Source organism: Myotis myotis, unplaced genomic scaffold, assembly GCF_014108235.1.
Source record: "Myotis myotis isolate mMyoMyo1 unplaced genomic scaffold, mMyoMyo1.p scaffold_m19_p_9, whole genome shotgun sequence".
Taxonomy (NCBI): domain Eukaryota; kingdom Metazoa; phylum Chordata; class Mammalia; order Chiroptera; family Vespertilionidae; genus Myotis; species Myotis myotis.
The window spans coordinates 72285984-72306722 of record NW_023416401.1 but is presented as its reverse complement, the minus strand read 5'-3'; the positions used below and the strand labels follow the sequence as shown (position 1 = coordinate 72306722).

The following is a 20739-nucleotide window of genomic DNA, read 5'->3' as shown; positions in this document are numbered from 1 at the left end:
TATGCTAATTCTATATTTAAATTTTTGTGAAACAACCATACTTTCTACAGGAGCTCAACCATTTTGCATTACCAACAGCAATGTACAAGGGTTATAGTTTCTCCACATTCTGCTAGCAGTTGTTATTTTTGTGATTATAGCCAACCTCCTGTGGTTATGATTTTAATTTTTCTAATGACTAATGATGTGGAGCATCTTTCCCTGTGCTTGTTGTCCATTTGTATATCTTAAGAGAATTGTTGAAGTCTATTCAAGTCCATCCATTTTTTAAATTGGGTTGTTGTTATTGAAAGTTGTAGGAATTCTTCATATATTCTGGATACCGTATTACTATTGCATTTCCCCGTATTTCTGAATTTGTGTCAAAGTACACACTTAAAAGGGAAAATAAATGATAACTGACCTGTGATCTTTTTCTTTTCCTTGTAGTCCTTTGACCATGCCCAGTACAAGAATGGTTTTTACTTTTTTAAATGGTTGAAAACCTGAAGTATTTACTTTGTAAAAAATTAGAATGTTCAAAGTAGGTTCGGAAAAAAATGGTTGAAAAATTACATGACACTTGAAAGTTATATGAAATTCAAATTTCAGTGTTTATAAAAGAAGTTTTATTGGAACATAGCCATGATCATTCATTTATGTATTTTTTCTGGCTGCTTTTACACTAAAATAGCAGACTTGAGTAGTTGTAGAATTTTCTGTGTGGCCTGCAAAGCCTGAACTATATAATATATCTGGCTCTTTATAGAAAAGACTTGCCTGGCACATATATGTCCAATAAATATTTTTTGAATGAATGAATCTTAACCTATACCACCACAGAAGACTCTTAATTGAAAATTTTTCAACAATCCAGTTCTTGAAAATTTGAGCTTAATTGGCTACTAAACAAAAAAAAATCCCTCAATGAGTTTTTGGCAGTACGTTTTCATTGGCCTCCATTCATCCTGTAAGTATTGAGAATTGATGATGAAATACCAGGGAATTTGTAATTCTTGGGATAGTATCAGGTAAGATAGCTATATTGTGCAAGTTTTACTAGTGTTAGTTTGAAAAAGGCTATAGCAACAGTGGAGTATACATCCCGTTTTTATTCTCTGTTGTAAAAAAATAAAAAAGATAGTTTGTTTCAAAGCTATTTGTTTTTTTCCCTTTCCCATTAGCTTTACATCACTAAAGGTATTTGCTTATTAATAAAGACAGTAATTCAATTGCAGTTTGATATTTTAGCCTATTTAATTTTGGATAAGAGACTATATTAACACAAAGTTTTATTCTTCTATATTTTAATCATCTAATGATGTTTTTTGTTGAATTTGTACTTGAAAAACAGTGTGAATACTAATATATTAGTAATTTCCTATAAATGTCTAACTTAAAAATAGATTGTAAATTGGACAGACATAAATCTTTTTATATAAAAATAACTTTATAGTGTGCCAGTCTAGTTTTTCTACATTTGAAAACTAAATTGGTTGCATCTGTAAGAACTGTTAATAGAAGTCTCATAATAGATCTGCACCCCAAAGGTACAGTGTACCTTATACTCATAGCCTTGCAAATAGTTCTTTTATGTTAGGCTTTCAGTAATGGACATTAAATGGGTAATACAGATTGTGGTTTATAATGCAAGAGCAATGCTTTGCAGATCTTTGCCTTGGCCTGGTGTTTCCAGATTTCATTAATAGGCAAGGGTTTCCATGTCATGGTGGGCATGTAGCTCCTGACTTGAGTCTTCGCCTTCCTGCCCTCTCTGTGCTGGGTTAAGCCAAGGGGTCTTACTTTTTATAAGCTTTGTTTCTTCTGAAAGGTATGAATAAGCTTAAACAAGATTTTACTTTTAATAAAAACTAAAGATACTATTGCCTGAATTTATTTTATTTCTCTTGTTTTAATTGTGAAAAGATTGGATACTTAACACTCTATTGCATTTTCCTCGCATTTCTCTATAGGAGTAACCTGTAAGAATCAGTAAGTATCAGTTTGATTAAAGGACTATTGTTCACAATGATTAATTTATATCTAATTGCAGTTAACTCCTATTCGTTCATTCTGCAAATATTTATTGAGTACCTACTGTGTGCCAAGCATTACTTTAGAAATGGGGATATAGCACTTAAACTTACAGAATTTACAGTCTATGGAGAGAATAAGACAAACAAAAGTATATGTAATTTTAGGTAGTAAAAAGTGCTATTAAGAAGAATGAAATAGTAGAGAAAAGAAATTGGTTGGGGAAATGCTAAGTTAGTAAGGGGAGGGCCCTCTGATAAGATGTCACTTGAGCAGAGACTGAACATCATAAGGAAAAAAGCTATGGTAAGATGTTGGGGAAGGGAGTTTTTGGTTAGAGAGAAAAGTATCCCAATGTCCCTTCTTATCACACTTAATTCTTCTTTATAATACTTACTTTATTGGACAGCAGCTATTTATATATACACTAGAGGCCCAGTGCACGAAATTTGTGCATGGGGGCAGGGTCCCCTCAGCCCAGCCTGCACCCTCTCCAATCTGGGTCATCCCTCTCACAATCCAGGACCGCTGGCTCCTAACTGCTCACCTGCCTGCCTGCCTGATCGCCCCTAACTGCCCCACCAACCTCGTTGCCCCCAACTGCCCCCCTCTGCTGGCCTGGTTGCCCCTCACTGCCTCCCTCTGCCAGCCTGGTTGCCCTCACTGTCCCCCCTGCCAGCCTGGTTGCCCCATGTGGTTGGTATTCAGTCTTTTGGTCGTCCCTTACTAACCTCCCTGCCGGCCTAGTCGCCCCATGCAGGCTGCTGCTCAGTCGTTTGGTCATCCCTCACTAACCCCCCTGCTGGCCTTGTCACCCCACTCAGCCTCTTTGGTCATCTGTTTGGTTGTTTCGGATGTGACGGCCCCTGGCTCTTTATATACATAAATGTGTTTCTATACACATACACAATCTGTATTTATTGACTCTTTTCCCTACTAGAATCATGCACCAAACTCAACATTTCAAAGGAATGAATGAATAAATGTGAAGACCCTGGATTGGGTATGTTCTTGCTGTGCTCAGGGAATTGCAAGGAGCTTAGTATTGCTGGTGCATAGTAAAGGAGAGGGAAAATAGGAGGAAATAAGTTAGGAAAGGAATGGAGAGGCCAGATCACGTAGGGCCTTGTAAACTTTGGAAATTAGCACTTGGGAATTTATTCTATGTATGATGGGAAACTGTGGTAGGTTTTTGAATGAGAGTAATAGTGTCTGATAGGTTTTTAAAGTATTGTTGGCTTCTGATTGGGCATAATGATTACTAGTTGTATAAAATTATTCGGGTCAGAAGGTAACTGTAGTTGAACATTTGAAAAGCTTATGCATATTATTTATAAGAATAAAGTTAGTATATAGAGTGACCGGTTTATATCAAGTGATAAAAACACTTTTTGTCAACTTTATTGAAGTACAATTTATATACAACAAAACTTGCCAATTTTAAGTGAGCAGTGTAATGAGTTTTGACAAATGTATACAATCATGTAACTACCAATACAGTCATGATCATATAACATTTAATCACCCCCAAATTCCCTCATGTGCCTATCTGCCATTGATTCCCTTCTCTCCCTGGCCCCTAATAACCACTCTGCTTTTTATAATAATTTGGCCTTTTCTAGAATTTGGTATAAATGAAATCATACAATATGTGGTCTTTTGTAACTGGCTTCTTTCACTTAGCATAATGATTTTGAAATTCATCCACATTGTTGGGTACGTTAGGATTTTGTTTCCTTTAATCTTGAGTAGTATTTCATTGTATTGTTACATCACAATTCGTTTATCTGTTTACCAGTTGATGGGCATTTGGATTGTTTCCAGTGTTTGGCTGTTCTGATTAAAACTAATATGAGCATTTGAATAAAAGTCTTTATGCAGACATATACTTTCATTTTTCTTAGATAAATATTTAGGAGTACAATTGGTGGATCTATGGTAAGTGTATGCTTAACTTTAAAGAAAACTGTCAAACTCTTTGCCATTTTCATTCTCACCATCAATGTAGGCTGAAGTTCCTTCACATTCTTGCCAATACTCAGTATTGTCAGTCTTACTAATTTTAGCCATTTCAGTGGTTATCTTGTGGTAGTAATTTGCATATCCCTAATGACTAATGGTATTATGCATCTTTTCATGTGTTATTTGTAATCTGTACATAAAATTGCCCATTAAAAACTTTGGATGGTTTGCTTTAATGAATTGTATGGATTTTGAATATATATGTACATATTCTGGATGCAAGTCCTTTATGTTTTGTTAAAATTTTCTTCTAGGCAGTGGTTTGATTTTTTTTTAAAATAAACTTTTTATTTTAGAACAGTTTTAGATTTATAGAAAAATTGAGAAGATAGTGAAACCAGTATTGTTTTGAGTCTGAAAAAAATTGAAGAATGAAGTCGCAGACAAAAACGACTAACAGAATCGAAGTTTATTGGGAGAAGCCAGTCCTGGAAAAGGTGTAACTCGGGTTCCAGGAACAGATTCATGTCCAGAGCTTTCTTTTCATGTTATAGTCAGGAGTAGTTTAGCATCCAGGCTAATTAAAATCTAAGTCTATGTGTGAAGGCCCACGTGACCATAAGCCACGTGGGCACAGCGGATATCCTCCCCCACAACAGTAATCACAACAGTAATGTCAAGTATCCATTGTGTGCTGCCCTGGGAGAGAAAGGGATGGAGGGTGCCCTTTTTGGGGTATATATGCTTGCCTCACTGACTTGAGATTGGTTATCTGCACGCTGTCTGTCTTAGTAATATCCATACATTTTAAAGCTTATGTCTTCCACACATGACCTTCCTTCCCAGTCCAGTTGGGATGTCTTAATAACTTTTAGTTGGGTTCCCAATTCTATTTCCCTGCCCCCAGGGTCCTAATTCCTCACTACCTAGCTTCCTTTTGTTTCCTAAATAGTACAGATAATTCCTGTGTACCTAACAACTAATTTCCTATTATTAACATTTTACATTAGTATGTACATTGTTTATAACTAATGAACCTATATTGACACATTATTAAAGTCCATACTTCATTAAGATTTCCTTAGTTTTTACCTAATGTAAAAGTCTTTTTTTTGTTCCAAAGGGTTTTTTTTATCTTATTTCATTTCTAGAAATTCAGTTTATTTTTTTTAATACCTTTTCTTTCCCCCTTATCCTTATTTTTTCTTATACCTCCTTAAATATGTAGAGTATGTTCATATGAAAACTAGTTTAACATTGTTAGCTAACATAATTATTTGCTAATTCTATCTGTGTCATTTCTGGGTCTCTCTTCATTGTTTGATCATTCTAGTTATGGGCCATATGTTTCTGATTATTTGCATGTCTCGTTATCTTTGGTTTTGTGCTAAATGTTGTGAAATTTATATTTTGGGGAGTTGGATATTGTAATATTTCTTCAAATATTGTAGGACTTTGTTCTAGGACACTGTTGTTAGTTTAAATCACTTCAAACCTTTTGAGGCCTTGCTTTAAATTCTTGTTAGTACAGGTTTAGAGTAGCCTTCCTTCAGGCTCAACTTTTTTTTTTCCTTTCTTTTTTTTAAATTTTATTTTATTGTTTAAAGTATTACAAATAGGGAACCAAGATGGCAGCATAGGTAAACACCGGAGATTGCTGCCTCGCACAACCACTTCAAAAATACAACTAAAAGATGGAACGGACATCACCCAGAACCACAGGAAGGCTGGCTGAGGGGAAATTCTTCAACTAGAAGGAAAGGGAACAGCATACCAGACTCAGAGGAGGCGCAGTGCAGAAAATACAAAGGTGCGGAGGTGCACGTGAAGCGGGCTGGCCGCTGAGGGCGCGGTTGTCTGTTTCAATCGGGAGGGAGTCCCAGTCTCTGAGCTCCAGTTCTGGGCGAGTCTCTAGGGACCCAGACTCAAACGGGAGAAGCGGGACTGTCTGGCTTTGGTCGGAACTCGAAGGCAGTTTTCTCTCTGAGGTTTGCAGCGGTTGCTGGGACTCTGAGAGGCAGAGCCTCTGGGAACGGGACTGAGAGCAGCCATAACTGCTCGCTCCGCCCGCCCGCCCTGCCCAAGCCCTGCACAGAGGCATTTGCCGGATAGCCTCAGGCAAAGGCTAGATTAGCACCTCTCCAGAGGACAGAAGTTCTCTCACTGCTGACACAGCTGATTCTCACAGCCAGTTGGCCTGGAGGTCAAATCACCCCTGGTATTACCCACAACAATCAAGGCTTAACTACAACAAGACTGCGCACAAAGACCACTAGGGGGTGCACCAAGAAAGCATAAAAAATGCGGAGACAAAGAAATAGGACAGAAATGACAGAAATAGAGGATATAGAGCTCAAAACCACAATTTTAAGATCTCTCAAGAACTGTCTAGAATCCGCTGATAACCTTAATGAGATCCTCAAGAAATCTAATGAGACCCTCGATGTTGTGATAAAGAACCAACTAGAAATTAAGCATACACTGACTGAAATAAAGAATATTATACAACTCCCAAAAGCAGACCAGAGGGTCGCAAGAATCAAGTCAAAGATTTGAAATGCGAAGAAGCAAAAAACACCCAACCGGAAAAGCAAAATGAAAAAAGAATCCGAAAATACGAAGATAGTGTAAGGAGCCTCTGGGACAGCTTCAAGCGTACTAACATCAGAATTATAGGGGTGCCAGAAGATGAGAGAGAGCAAGATATTGAAAACCTATTTGAAGAAATAATGACAGAAAACTTCCCCTACCTGGTGAAAGAAATAGACTTACAAGTCCAGGAAGCACAGAGAACCCCAAACAAAAGGAATCCAAAGAGGACCACACCAAGACACATCATAATTAAAATGCCAAGAGCAAAAGACAACGAGAGAATCTTAAAAGCAGCAAGAGAAAGAAACTCAGTCACCTACAAGGGAATACCCATACGACTGTCAGCTGATTTCTCAACAGAAACTTTGCAGGCCAGAAGGGAGTGGCAAGAAATACTCAAAGTGATGAATGCCAAGAACCTACACCCAAGATTACTTTATCCAGCAAAGCTATCATTCAGAATTGAAGGTCAGATAAAGAGCTTCACAGATAAGGAAAAGCTAAAGGAGTTCATCACCACCAAACCAGGATTATATGAAATGCTGAAAGGTATCCTTTAAGAAGAGGAAGAAGAAGAAAAAGGTAAAGATACTAATTATGAACAACAAATATGCATCTATCAACAAGTGAATCTAAAAATCAAGTGAATAAATAATCTGATGAACAGAATGAACTGGTGATTATAATAGAATCAGGGACATAGAAAGGGAATGGACTGACTATTCTTGGGTGGAAAGGGGTGTGGGAGATGTGGGAAGAAATTGGACAAAAATCGTACACCTATGACTGAGGACAGTGGGTGGGGAGTGAGGGCGGAGGGTGGGGTGGGAACTGGAAGGAGGGGAGTTATGGGGGGAAAAAAAGGGGAACAAATGTAATAATCTGAACAATAAAGATTTAATAAAAAAATAAAAAAAATAAAGTATTACAAATAGTAGTGCATATGTCTTCTTTTTTCCCCCCATTGACCTACCCCCAGCCTCCCCTACCTCCTGGTACATGCCCTCACCCCCCAGTGTCTTGTGTCCATTGGTTATGCTTATATGCATGCATACAAATTCTTAGGTTGATCTCTTACCTCTCCCCCTCCCCCAAACCCTCCCAGCGTTCCTGCTATAGTTTGACAGTCTGATGCTTCTCTGCATCTGTATCTATGTTTGTTCATCAGTTTATAATGTTCTTTATTATCCATAAATGAGTGAGATCATGAGGTATTTTTCTTTCACTGACTGGCTTATTTCACTTAGCATAATGCTCTCCAGTTCCAACCATGCTGTTGCAAATGGTAATAATTACTTCTTTTTTACAGCAGCATCGTATCCACAAATCAATAAATGTGAAACACCACATAAACAAACTGAGAGATAAAAACCATATAATCATATCCATTGATGCAGAAAAAGCATTTGACAAAATCCAATACCCTTTCTTGATAAAAACTCTCAGCAAGGTGGGAATAGAAGGATCATACCTCAACATAATAAAAGCCATATGTGACAAACCCACAGCCAGCATTATACTCAATGGGCAAACACTAAAACCATTTCCCCTAAGAATAGGAACAAGACAGGGATGCCCATTCTCACCACTCCTGTTCGACATAGTACTAGAAGTACTAGCCATTGCGATGAGACAAGAAGAAGAAATAAAAGGCATTCAAATTGGAAAAGAAGAAGTAAAACTGTTTTTATTCGAAGATGACATGATATTGTACATAGAAAACCCCAAAGACTCCATCAAAAAACTACTAGACTTAATAAATGAATTTGGCAATGTAGCAGGATACAAAATTCACACCCAGAAGTCTATGGCTTTTCTGTACACCAATAATGAACTCACAGAAAGAGAAATTTAAAAAGCAATCCCATTTACCATTGCAACAAAAAAATTAAGATACCTAGAAATAAACTTAACCAAGTAGACAAAGGACCTGTATTCAGAAAATTTCAGGATGCTGAAAAAAGAGATAGAGGAAGACATGACCAAATGGAAGAATATACCATGCTCATGGATTGGTAGAATCAGCTTCATTAAAATGTCCATACTACCCAAAGCAATCTATAAATTCAACGCAATCCCCATTAAAATACCAATGGCATATTTCAAAGACCTAGAACAAATTCTCCAAAAATTCATCCGAAATAAAAAAAGACCCTGAATAGCGGGCCCAACCCTTGAGGCATTACCTCCTAAGATTTTTCTGATACCCTCATTCTGGCTGATGGGACCATGATCTATTCTCACCTCTGTGCGAGCTTCAGAAATTATTCAGCTTACTAAAGTTCTGTAGATGTTCTTTCCTTGGCCTTGCTTGTTTTCTTACAAGTGTAATACTTTATTTAAAGACTAAGGGTCTCTGGAGTTCTCACCATGTAGCTTTCTTTTCTTTGTACCCTGTACTGCATATTCTAGCCTTCCTGGCCTCCTTGAACTTATAATGGTCTCCTCAGCTCTAGAAGAATATTGGCACATCTTTGGGTTCCTCTTTCCTGTGCTATTGCCTAGAAAGTATCTCTGGGAATTATGTTGAAGTGTTTGATTTGTGTCTCTTCTCACATGATCAGAGTCCTGTGCTAGCAATTGAATGAAGTACATTTGTCTCATATATTTTGTCTGATTTTCTAGTTAGAACAAATATGATCCCTGTTATGCCTTTAGTATCAGAAGTACAAGTTTAGTAGACATACCTTGAAGTTATAAATATATTTTGAAGTATGAGAAATGTTTTTGAACATTCTTCAATTTTCTTGCATACTTTTTCCTTATGTTTTATAAAAACGTCAAACTTAAACCATCATGCAAGAACCATTTTCAGAATAACTTAGTTCAGCTTCTGATTTCTAATTGGATATTATGTTGAATTTAATTTTTAGAGCTGATTAGCTGATATATCCTATTTCAGAAATTGTTGAGATAGTGTATATGTTGTGATATTATATATGTATTTTAGGAATTATTTAATATGGATGCTTTACATTTTCTAACCTTTCAACTCTTTTATTATATACTTTGAAGAGATACATGATTAAGCAAGGGAAGTTATATAGATAGAATTAAAAAGACCTTTGGTAATTTACTTTGCTTACAATCTCTGTTATATGCCTATAGAGGCTTCTGATCTGGATTTTTATGCTTTTCAAAATATGAAATAATCCAGGCAAGAATTTAGTCTTCATCTGTTTTAAACCATATTTTTTCTTTAGTTGTGATCTCTTTCCCAGGATTTGTAACTGATTTAGCTAGAAATATTCACTTGGGAAGCCTTCTTAGAAGTCATTATGCCTAGTTATGCACACTCTTCTCTCCACCTTATAAAAAGCCTTGTCTTCCTAATGATTTTATTTTATTTGTCTCTGAAGTTTGTAAGTTCTGATTTTTTCCTCTCCTTCCTTTCTGTTCTCCCTGCTATCATTCCATACCAAGTCTCTTCCCTTTCTTTTTCATACAATACATGCATGTCAGTTTATATTTCTTTGACCAATATACTCATCTTGTTTTTCTCTTATACAGAAAAAGACAAGCTTCTTTTTCTGGCTTCCCAATGTTTCCCCATATATTAGTAAGTCCAGATTCTCATGATTAGCATAGGGCAATCTCCATATTTGGCTCCTACCAAGTCTTTTTGTTGAGTAGTATCTTCTGTAGTTCTGACACTTTCCTATTGCTGCCATGTTGCTCACCTCATTTCCACCAACTGGAATTTTCTGGCCTCCTGGCTACTATTTTGCTTTTGTTTAACATCCTTCTGTTAAACAAAAATCTGCTGTTAACTTCCGTATCTCATAGTGGGCTATTTCCTTTTGAGTACTGAAAATATTCATCATATGTATCATTCATTTTCTATTTACTTATACAGCCCTCTTGTTATTTTATACTCTGTTATCTTACTTTTAAAATTCTGTGAACAGTTAAGTTGTCTAACTGCATTAGGACAAAAGCCCTGGTCTCAAATCTCTGACTCGTTTGCTCAGATTATAGGCACATATTAAGAAGGTTTTAATGTTGTCAGTTTTTCTTGAATTTGGCAGAAATTCAGGAAACTGGGGACATTTGAAGATGATTTGGGGCATTTGGTGATCTTTAGGTTGATCCAAATTGTACTCGTTCTCTTGGTGATACTGGTCTCACCTTAGAACAGTTAATTTTCTGGATTGACTCCAATTTCTGGAATGTGAGGTAGAGTTGTTCGTATGTTATGCTGGAGTAGGCCCTTCATTTATGCAGTGATTCTCTAAGTGTCAATCTAATCTCTTTCCCCTTCTCTCCCCTCCTTGTTTTAAAAAATGGAATCTTTTGGGACTTTGTCCCCATAACATTTATTTTTATTGTAAGATTTTATATTATTACTAGAGGCCCGGTGCACGAAATTCATGCACTGGGGGTGGGGTGTGTGTGTGTGTGTCCCTCAGCCCAGCCTGCACCCTCTCCAATCTGGAACCCCTCGAGGGATGTCCGACTGCCCGTTTAGGCCCGATCCCTGTTGGACATCCCTCTCACAATCCAGGACTACTGGCTCTCAACCACTCATCTGCCTGCCTGCCTGCCTGATTGCCCCTAACCGCTTCTGCCTGCCAGTCTTATCACCCCCCAACCACTCCCCTGCCAGCCTGATCGACGCCTAACTGCTCCCCTGCTGGCCTGATTGCCCCCAACTGACCTCTCCTGTCCTCCCGGTCTCTCCCAACTGCCCTCCCCTGCCGGCCTGGTCTCCCCCAACTGCCCTCCCCTGCCAGCCTGGTCACCCCCAACAGCCCTCTCCTGCAGGCCCGGTCGCCCCCAACTGCCCTCCCCTGCTGGCCTGATCACTCCTAACTGCCCTCCCCTGCAGGCCATCTTTTGGCAGCTATCTTGTGGCCACATGTGGGCGGCCATCTTGTATGTTGGAGTGACGGTCAATTTGCATACTGGTCATGACTAATTAGCATATCTAGTCATGACTAATTAGCATGCCTGGGCTAATTAGCATATCCTTATATAAGATTTTTAAAAAATATATTTTATTGATTTTTTTAAAGAAAGGAAGGTTGAGGGTTAGAGAGTTAGAAACATGGATGGGAGAGAAACATCGATCAGCTGCCCCCTGCACACCCCCTACTGGGGATGTGCCCTCTATCAAGGTATATGCCCTTGACCGGAATCGAACCAGGGACCTTTCAGTCCACAGGCCAACATTTTATCCACTGAGCCAAACCGGTTGGGCAAGATTTTATATTATTAGCTTTTTCACTTATTCTCTTGTTGGAGATCATGTGATATGGTCTTCATATAATAAGACTAGTGGTATATATTTTTTAAAAACTGTATTCACTGTATTAGAAAAACGAGGTAGAGGGGTTTTTTTTTTGTAACTTTATTGAATATTTAAACTTTATTTTTATCGTTGACACTATTACAAAAGTCCCCATTCCTTGCCCCCACCTCCACCACCACCACCTGCCTTTTGCCCAGTTCTAGCACTACCTTCCCTCTGGCCGTCACTGCACTCTTGTCTGTGTCTATGTGTCTTGCATATATGTCTGTCTATATGTAGGTTTTGTGTAGACAATTCATTTCTCTTAGATACATACCTAGAAGTAGAATTGGTGGGTCAAATGGTAACTCTATTTAACTTTTTGAGGAACTTCCAGATGTTTTCCAAAGTGGCTAAACCATTTTACATTCCTAGCAGCAATGTATGAGGGTTCTAGTTTCTTCATATCCTTGCCAACACATCTGTCTTTCTGTTTCTTTTTGATGTTATTGTAAGTGGAATTGTGGGTGTGAAATAGTATTTTATTGTGGTTTTGATGTGCTTTTCACTGATGACTCATGTTGTCAAGCATCTTTTTATGTGCTTATTGGCTATTTACATAGCTTCTTTGGAGAAATGTCTGTTTACATCTTTTGCCCATTTAAAAATTCAGATATTTTTTCATTTTAGAGTTGTAGAATTTTTTTATATATATATCCTGGATACAAATATCTTATGAGATAAACAATTTGGAGTTTTTCCCCACCTTTTTTTAGGGTGTACTTTGAAACATGAAGTTAATGTTGATGATCCAGTTTACTTAATTTTTTCCTTTGTTGCTTGTGCTTTTGGTGCCATGTAACATTTGCTCTTCATTTTCTTTGAAGGATTTTATAGTTTTAGCTCTTTCATTTAGGTCTTTGATCTCTTTGATTTAATTTTTGTCTATGGTGTGAGATAGTCTAACTTCATTCTCTTGCATATGGCTATGTAGTTGTCCCAGCACCATTTATGTACATAGTTTCTTTATTGCATTGTTGTGGCATCCTGTTGAATTGACCATAAATGGGAGGCCTCTGTCTGGACTCTCAGTTCTATTGCATTGATGTATCTGTTTACCCTTAGCGGTATGTCTGTATCAAACTGTCTTGATTACTGTAGTTATGTATAGTAAGTTATAAAATCTAGAAGTGTGTTAGCCCTACTGTTTTGTTTCTCGTCTCAAGATTGTTTTGCCTATTCTGAACCCCTTGCATTTCCATATGAATTTTAGGATTAGTTTGTCAATTTCTGCAAATAAAAATGGCTGGTAGGATTTGATAAGGGATTGTTTTGATTCAGATCAATTTGGGGACTGTTACATCCTAAAGATATTAAGCCTTCTTGTCTATGTACATGGCTGTCCTTCCATGCTGGAGGGTAAAGCCAACAACAGTTAGCATATTAATGCAAAAGGAAAACATTGGAAGGCCAATGGACTTTGATATTCAGCAGGGCTGAAAATCAGCATAATATTGCCCTGTTGTGGGCTCAGTGGCTCAAGGCAATTTCCTAACCTGATAATCCTTACATTGTTTACCAAACTCTACTTTTGATCTGCCTGTATGCCTTGCTGACGGGCAAATGTATATTCAAGTAAATAAATAGTGGACCAGGCCAGAAGTCGGTGTCTCTCTCTTCAAGAAAGAGGCTCCACCTGGCCCCCAATGCCTTCTAAATTCATATTTCTTGTATAGCATATTCATTTGTGCATTGGCCCCTCCTTCGGACCCTGAACCTAGCCTTGAACATCGTGGCACTTCCATTTGCTTAGGTCCTTTTTAAACCCTTACCTGAGGATATATTTTTATTGATTTTTAGAGAGAGGAAGGGACAGAGAGAGAGAAGAACACTGATGTGAGAGGGAAACATCAATCCATTGCCTCCCTTACTCGCCACGACCAGGGATTGAACCCGCAACCTAAGTATGTACCCTGACCAGGAATTGAACACACAAATTTTTGGTGAATGGGACACTCCAACTAACTAAGCCATATACCAAGGCAGGTCTTTAATTTTTTCAACATGCTTTGTAGTTCTCAGTGTACAGGTTTTATACTTTTGTTAAATTTATTCATAAATATTCTTTTTGCTGTTTTTGTTAAGTGGAATTGTTTTCTTAATTTGATTTTTAGATTTTTCATTGCTAGTGTGTAGAAATAAAATTGAGTTTTGTTTCATCTTATATCTTACAGCCTTGTTGAACTTACCAGTTTTAATAGTTTTTTAGTGGAGTCCTGATAATTTTTTTGTATACAAGATCATTTCATCTTCAAATAGAGGTAGATAACTTTACTTCTTCCTTTCCAATATAGATTCTCTTTACTTCTTTCCTTTTTTTGCCTAGACTCCTATCCAGAATATCTGGTATAATGTTGAATAGAAGTGATGAGAGTGAACATTGTTGTACTGTATGTATTGTTCCTGATCTTAGGGAAAAGCGTTCTGTCTTTCACTATTAATTATGCTGTTAGTGCTCCAGTTTTTGTAGGTATCCTTTATTGTATTAAGGAAGTTCCCTTCTATTTTTACTTTGTTGAATGGTTTGTTTTTTCATGAAAGGATATTGGATTTTTGTCAAATTCTTTTTCTGTGTTGAGATGATCATGGTGTTTTATTTTTGGTTTTTGTTCCTTTATTAACATGGTGAATTACATTGATATTAAACCAAACTTGCTTTCTGGGATCCCTCTTTTTCATGGTATATAATCCTTTGTTGCAATTGGTTTGCTAGTATTTCCTTGAGGATTTTTGGTGACAATATTCATAAGGGATATTGGTCTGTAGTTTTATTTCCTTATGATGCATTTGTTTTGTTCTGTAATCACAGTAGTATTGCTATCATATAATGAGTTGGGAAGCATTCTTTCCCTTCCTAGTTCATGGAATAGTTTATGAAGGATTGATATTAAATCTTCAAGACTAAAGGTATTTTAATTTTTGTTTTTATCTTTTAGGATTCTCCTTTTACAAATGCAGGAATGGGATCTAATCTAAATCTCCTGGGTGAAATTGAATGTGATGCCAGCATAATGGATGGAAAATCCTTAAATTTTGGAGCTGTTGGAGCATTGAGTGGTATGTGGACACTGTAACACACTATCTTTGTTCTTTATAGAACTATGAATATTACCATTCCATGGCATCTACAGACCTAGTCCAGTTTTTTCCACCGTTCTTAATTGGAATAGTGTTAAAAACAAACTTTAAAAATTTTTTTTACTAAATTTAAAACATGAAATTTTAGCTGTATATAGTCTTTGTTAGAGTTTGGTCATTCTCCATCCCCCAAGAGATTATAGACATTTCAAATGTGTTAGCATATTCTCTTACTTTTATAATTATTTGAAATAATAACTTTATAATTACTTGAAATAATGTATTTTTGTTGTTAAAAAATTCAAATGACATACAAGCATACCTCAGAAATATTGTGGGTTCTGTTCCAGACCACCTCTATAAAGTGAATATCCCAAAGAAGTATCACATGAAGTTTTTGTGTATATTAGAGTTAAAAAAAAATAGGCTTCCTTGGAATTTCTATACACACAATTATATCACCTGTGAATCATGGCAGTTTTGCTTTTTTCTTTCTAATGTTTAAATGTTTATTTATTTTTTTCTTGCATTATTATACTGGCTATGACATCCAGGGCAATGTTGAATATAAGTGGTAATAGTGTACATCCTTGCTTTTTTCCTGATTTTAGAGCAAGAGCATTAACTATTTCACCATTTCGTATGCTGCTAGTTGTAGGATTTTCATAGATGCTCTTTATCATATTGAGAAAGTTCCCTTCTAATCTTAGTTTGCTGATAGTTATTATTATAAATGGGTATTGAATATAATTAAGTGCTTTTCTGCATCTACTGAGATATGAATTTTCTTCTTTATTTTGTTAAGGGAAATTTATGTTCCCTTCTTGGCATAAAATCTTCTTGGTCATAAGTTTTTATTTTTTATATTTTGCTGATGTTCAAGATTTTTGACATTTATGTCCGCATAATAGGCTTTAATTTTTCTTTTTTATAATATTCTTTTCAGGTTTTGGAATCATGGTATGGCTGGCTTCATAAAATGAGCTAAGGATTTTTTTTTCTCTCTGATCTTTGAAATAGTTTGTGTATGATTGGAATGATTTCTTTTTAATTGTTTGGAGAAATTCATTAGTTATTCTAAATTAGTAGTAGAGTTTTTGTGGGAAGTTTTTAAAAAAGGGATCCAATTTCTTTAACAGTTATAAGACTGTATTTTCTTTTTCTCTTGTGTGTTTTTTCAAGGAATTTGTCTTATATAAGTGTTCAAATTTCTTAGCCTAAAGACTTTTTTGTTAGCTTTCATTATTTATTTCTAGTCTTTAATTTCACTGTGGTCCTAAAACATACGCTGTAAGATTCCAAGCCCTTAAAGCCTTTTGAGACTTGCTTTATGGCCCAGATTATGATGTGTTTTTGATAAATGGTCCATGTGAACTTGAAAAGAGTATGTATCTTATAGTTGTTGGGTACATGTTCTATATGTCAGGTCTATTTGATTATTCATTTATTCCAATATTCTATATTCTTTCTGATTTGTGTGATAGATAAGAAATGGTATTTCAATTTGGTTTTATTTTCTTTTATTGTAAAATTTTATTGGTATTTAATGAAGTTTCACATGTTTAAAGGCCATTAACATTTTTCTGTGAACTGTTTATACCTCTTATGTGGCTTGCCTTTTAAAACTCTATAATGTGCTTTATCATATTGGAATTTAAAATTTTTATTTGTCAAAATTATTTCTCTGTTGTGGATTTTTGTATTTTGCATTTGTAAGGTTTCTCTCTCATAATTATGAGTTTGGTCACCCATATTTTCTTCTAATATGTGCATAATATATTTTTATTTAACTCTTTTTTTTGTTTTTGTTTGTTTTAAAATTTCAACCATTAATGGCATTTTATTAAGGACAGTGATGGTGAACCTTTTGAGCTCGGCGTGTCAGCATTTTGAAAAACCCTAACTTAACTCTGGTGCTGTGTCACATATAGAAATTTTTTGATATTTGCAACCATAGTAAAACAGACTTACATTTTTGATATTTATTTTATTTTATATATTTAAATGCCATTTAACAAAGAAAAATCAACCAAAAAAATGAGTTCGCGTGTCACCTCTGTCATAGGTTCGCCATCACTGATTTAGGAAGTTTCTATGTATCACACAGGTATTAACTTCCTCTCATAACCCCCCTAAAAATACAGAAAGATTAAAAAACAAGAAAAGCCCTTAACATATAAAATTTCAGTTTCTCTAAAGTCTTAGGTTAAAAAAGAAAAAGGTAGTGGCACTTCTCCTTTATGAGAAGAATTCAGTCTTTTCTTAGGCTCACTACAGATTTCTACTCCTTCCTGGGCAAAAAATGGTCAACGCTTCTGCCTCCTTTTAGTAAATTCATTTCTTGATTATTACACATTAGCATTCCCCACTTGACACCTTCTTAGACACTTGATTGTTGGATGCATTTCTCATTTGGCAAACATCCAATGTGGCTTTGCCTGGGATGTCTAAGTGTCAGGAACAGCAGTGTTGATGTTCTGCTTTTGAGGGGGAAATATATGTAGCGATGCAGACATTCCCAGGAAGAACAAATGTAGGCTGAAAGGGGTGTGCACAGAGTGCAGAGGGCTGACAGGCACTGCGTGGTTTGAATTCTGTGGCCGTCAGCCACTGAAAACTGTAGTGCAGGCCAGAATATAAATCTTCGCAGAAAGAAGTTTGGTTGGACAGTGAAATGGCAGAGCTGGCTTCATGTTGTTCCAAGGGTATCAGACAGAGGCACACAAAAAGCAGTATGGGTCGTCTGCAGTGAGCAGTAGTCTGTGTGTGATCATGTATGGGCAGTTCTGGAAATGTTCTGTTAACGAGGCTCAGGGAGAAGGGACAAGAAGCATCCTATTAAAATACACTTCCACCTCTAACCTAAGCTCCCAGGCCTCCTTGGCTCTGGGATTCACAAGGCCAAAATAAAGTTCAGAGTGTGTCTCCTAGGTCACCTGGAAACTGGTTCACTGGGCCATTTCAGAAGACCTGGCGAGGTCATACCCAGAAGGTTATGCCTTGATGATCTTCACATTGTCCACAGGGGGGTCCTAGGAGTTTGTTTCCACCATTTCTACTCTATTCACCATTCCTATACCCTGGCACACGCGGCCAAAAATGGTGTGTTTGCCATCAAGCCACTGGGTGGGAGCTAGGGTCACAGAGAACTGGCCACCGTTGGTGTCTGGCCCTGCATTGGCCATTGCAAGAATTCCAGCCCCCGTGAATTTCAAGTCTGGATGAAACTCATCTTCAAACTGCTTGCCAGAGATAGATGCACCACCTCGACCTGTTGGGTCACCTCCCTGGACCATGAAGGCTGTGATGATTCTGTGGAATTTGGTGCCATTGTAGTAACCTTGACGAGCCAACTCAGCAAAGTTCTTGCAGGTCTTTGGAGCATGCTTCCAGTACAGCTCCAGCACGATGGTCCCCATGCTGGTCTCTAAGTAGACGTTGGGCGGCTGCCAGGAGTCGGGGGTGGGGGTGGGGGGAATAGCCGCCATAGCGGAGCTGGTAGAATCTTTCCCCAGCAGTTGCCACTTCCGGCGTCGATTCCCCGGGGACCCGCTGGTTCAAGGTACACTTCCGGTCCCCGTGGTTCAACCCTGTGATGCCAAGATTTGAAGAGTTGAGAAAAGGAAGAGGAAGGACACCACCTCCAAAGCCAGGAGGCTGGGGTGCGAGGCCTATTTAACTCTTTTTTTATTATATATATATATATATATATATATATATATATATATATATACACACACACATACACACACACACATATATATATATATATATATATATATATATATATATATATATATTTTATTGATTTTTTACAGAGAGGAAGGGAGAAGGGATAGAGAGTTAGAAACATCATGAGAGAGAAACATCGATCAGCTGCCTCCTGTACACTCCCTACTGGGGATGTGCCTGCAACCAAGGTACATGCCCTTGACCGGAATCGAACCTGGGGCCCTTGAGTCCGCAGGCAGACGCTCTATCCACTGAGCCAAACCGGTTAGGGCGAGGCCTATTTAACTCTTAAATGCATTATTTATTTTTCTGAAATGACCAACAAATTGTCCCTACATAATTTATTGAATAAGAACAATAATAATTACCATTTATTAGATAACTATTGCATAATGTGCATTTTTCTCCAGTAGTTTATATATATTAAGTTATTTAATTCTCACAATAACATGAGGTCAGTACTTTCCCCCCTATTTTCCAGATGAGAAAACTGAGACACAGGAGAAGTTTACTAATTTGTCCATGGTTACTGTATCAGACTGGGTTCAACTAGGAAACAGAAACTACCCAGTAGTTTAAACAGGAGAGGTTTAATATAAAGAATTATTAAACAGTGGTAAGAGAGTAACTCTATAAAGGTGGAAAGAAAACTCAAAGTGTATTCTAGGACAGAAGAATACTGAAGTAGGGATTAACTTAGAAGGGAATTCAGATCTTGTTGTAGAAGGTATAGTTGCAGCCCACTGTCAGGCGGAGAAGTTGCTGGGGTACCCAGGCCATTGTCACTGTGAGAGCAGGAACAATCTTGGGTGGCTCAGGTGAGCTTGGCCTGGTAGGTGGGCACACAGAGGTCAGGAAGCCATGGTAACTAAACCTCTGTTGCACAGGATAGCAATTGGGCTTTTGGCTCATTAGATAGTCAACCAGGGGAGCATTTTGCCATGTGTGCTTGTCGGACTGAGGAGAAGATGAGGGGATCAGTGACTTGAGCTGGGTGCAGCCCTATTCTTTCTTTGGCTGTCAGCTATGCTGCCATGGCCTGAATCAAGAGCTGGGGAAAACATGTGGTGGCCAAATGCTGGAGAAAACTGTACCCTGCAGTCACTTAGCACTGGAGACTACCATGTGGGCCAAAAAGTGGAGAAAAACTGGTATTCTCCAGGAGCTGGATAGCAAGCCACCCTTTCCTCCTGCAGTGTGTCTCCAGTGCCCTCTACTGACAAAGTATATCAGTGTGCCAGCTGGCAAAGGAAACATTTAAAGGGCCCTTTTCCATTTTTACAGATCAGGCAACAAAGGATGAATTGGTAGCCGAGAACCAATAAATTGATAGCTGGTACAGTAGTAAAATAGTTGGATCTCCAGCACTCTATGTGTTCTTTCTGCCTCTAATATGTACCCTATCTGTGCCCTACTCATTTGAAAATTATCTTTATCACATGTTAAATATCCAAATTCATGTGTGTCTGTGTCTGAAGTTTAGCTTTATTCTATTCAATTGATATACTTGTCTATTTTGTACTCAAACCACACTCTTTTCATTAGAATAGTTTTTAATGAAAATGATCTCATTGGGTGAAGTCTTAATTTTTCCCCCCAAAGTTTTCTCTTTCTAATGAATTTAAGAGTCAGCTTGGCATACTTCAGAAATTTTTTGAAGTTTTGAATTAATAGAGAGTTTGTAAGTTACTTTGGTAATTGTTAATGTCTACAATATTGAATCATTTATCCAGAAATATATTTAAGAGCTCAGAGACCTGAGCTTTTCCATCCTTTGGTATTTTATACATTTTTTTGTGTGACACTTTTTTTTTAAATGTCAATATGGTGGTCTTAATTGTAATTTTTATAGCCGCTTTATATCCCACTGCTGATTTTTTATTTGCATTAGTAGTGAACTGAGAGGCATCATAGCTTAGTGGTTAAGGGCATAGTCTCTGGCATTAGCTGCCTCTGTTAAAATCTCAGCACTAATCTTGGGCAGGTGAGTTAACCCTCTGTGAAAATGTTTCCTCAGTAATGAGATAGGGTTCATAAGGGTATTTATGTGAAAGGTTGAAGGGATCAATGAA

The 20739-nt window shown here is 37.3% G+C and overlaps 2 protein-coding genes across 16 annotated transcripts in view; one reads left to right on the top strand and one right to left on the bottom strand.

Moving 5' to 3' along the window:
• The window catches only part of TASP1 (taspase 1), a 256206-nt gene that overhangs the window by 35120 nt on the left and 200347 nt on the right, over window positions 1-20739 (top strand). For all 15 annotated transcript variants that reach the window (XR_004969959.1, XR_004969958.1, XR_004969960.1 and 12 more), the window contains exon 5: window positions 14794-14914. Coding sequence is in view for 12 of the 15 variants with exons in the window: in XM_036322238.1 (XP_036178131.1) it covers window positions 14794-14914 (121 nt within the window). In the remaining 3 variants the exon portion in view is untranslated. The remainder of the gene's footprint in view (window positions 1-14793; window positions 14915-20739) is intronic.
• LOC118663008 (peptidyl-prolyl cis-trans isomerase-like 1) lies at window positions 17968-18423 on the bottom strand. The gene has a single exon (XM_036322245.1). The coding sequence runs from the start codon at window positions 18421-18423 to the stop codon at window positions 17968-17970; it is 456 nt and encodes a 151-aa protein (XP_036178138.1).

What these genes read in the sequence shown, in the direction of transcription:
- LOC118663008 (XM_036322245.1), bottom strand. Translation starts at nt 18,423, where the DNA reads ATGGCGGCTATTCCCCCCACCCCCACCCCCGACTCCTGGCAGCCGCCC.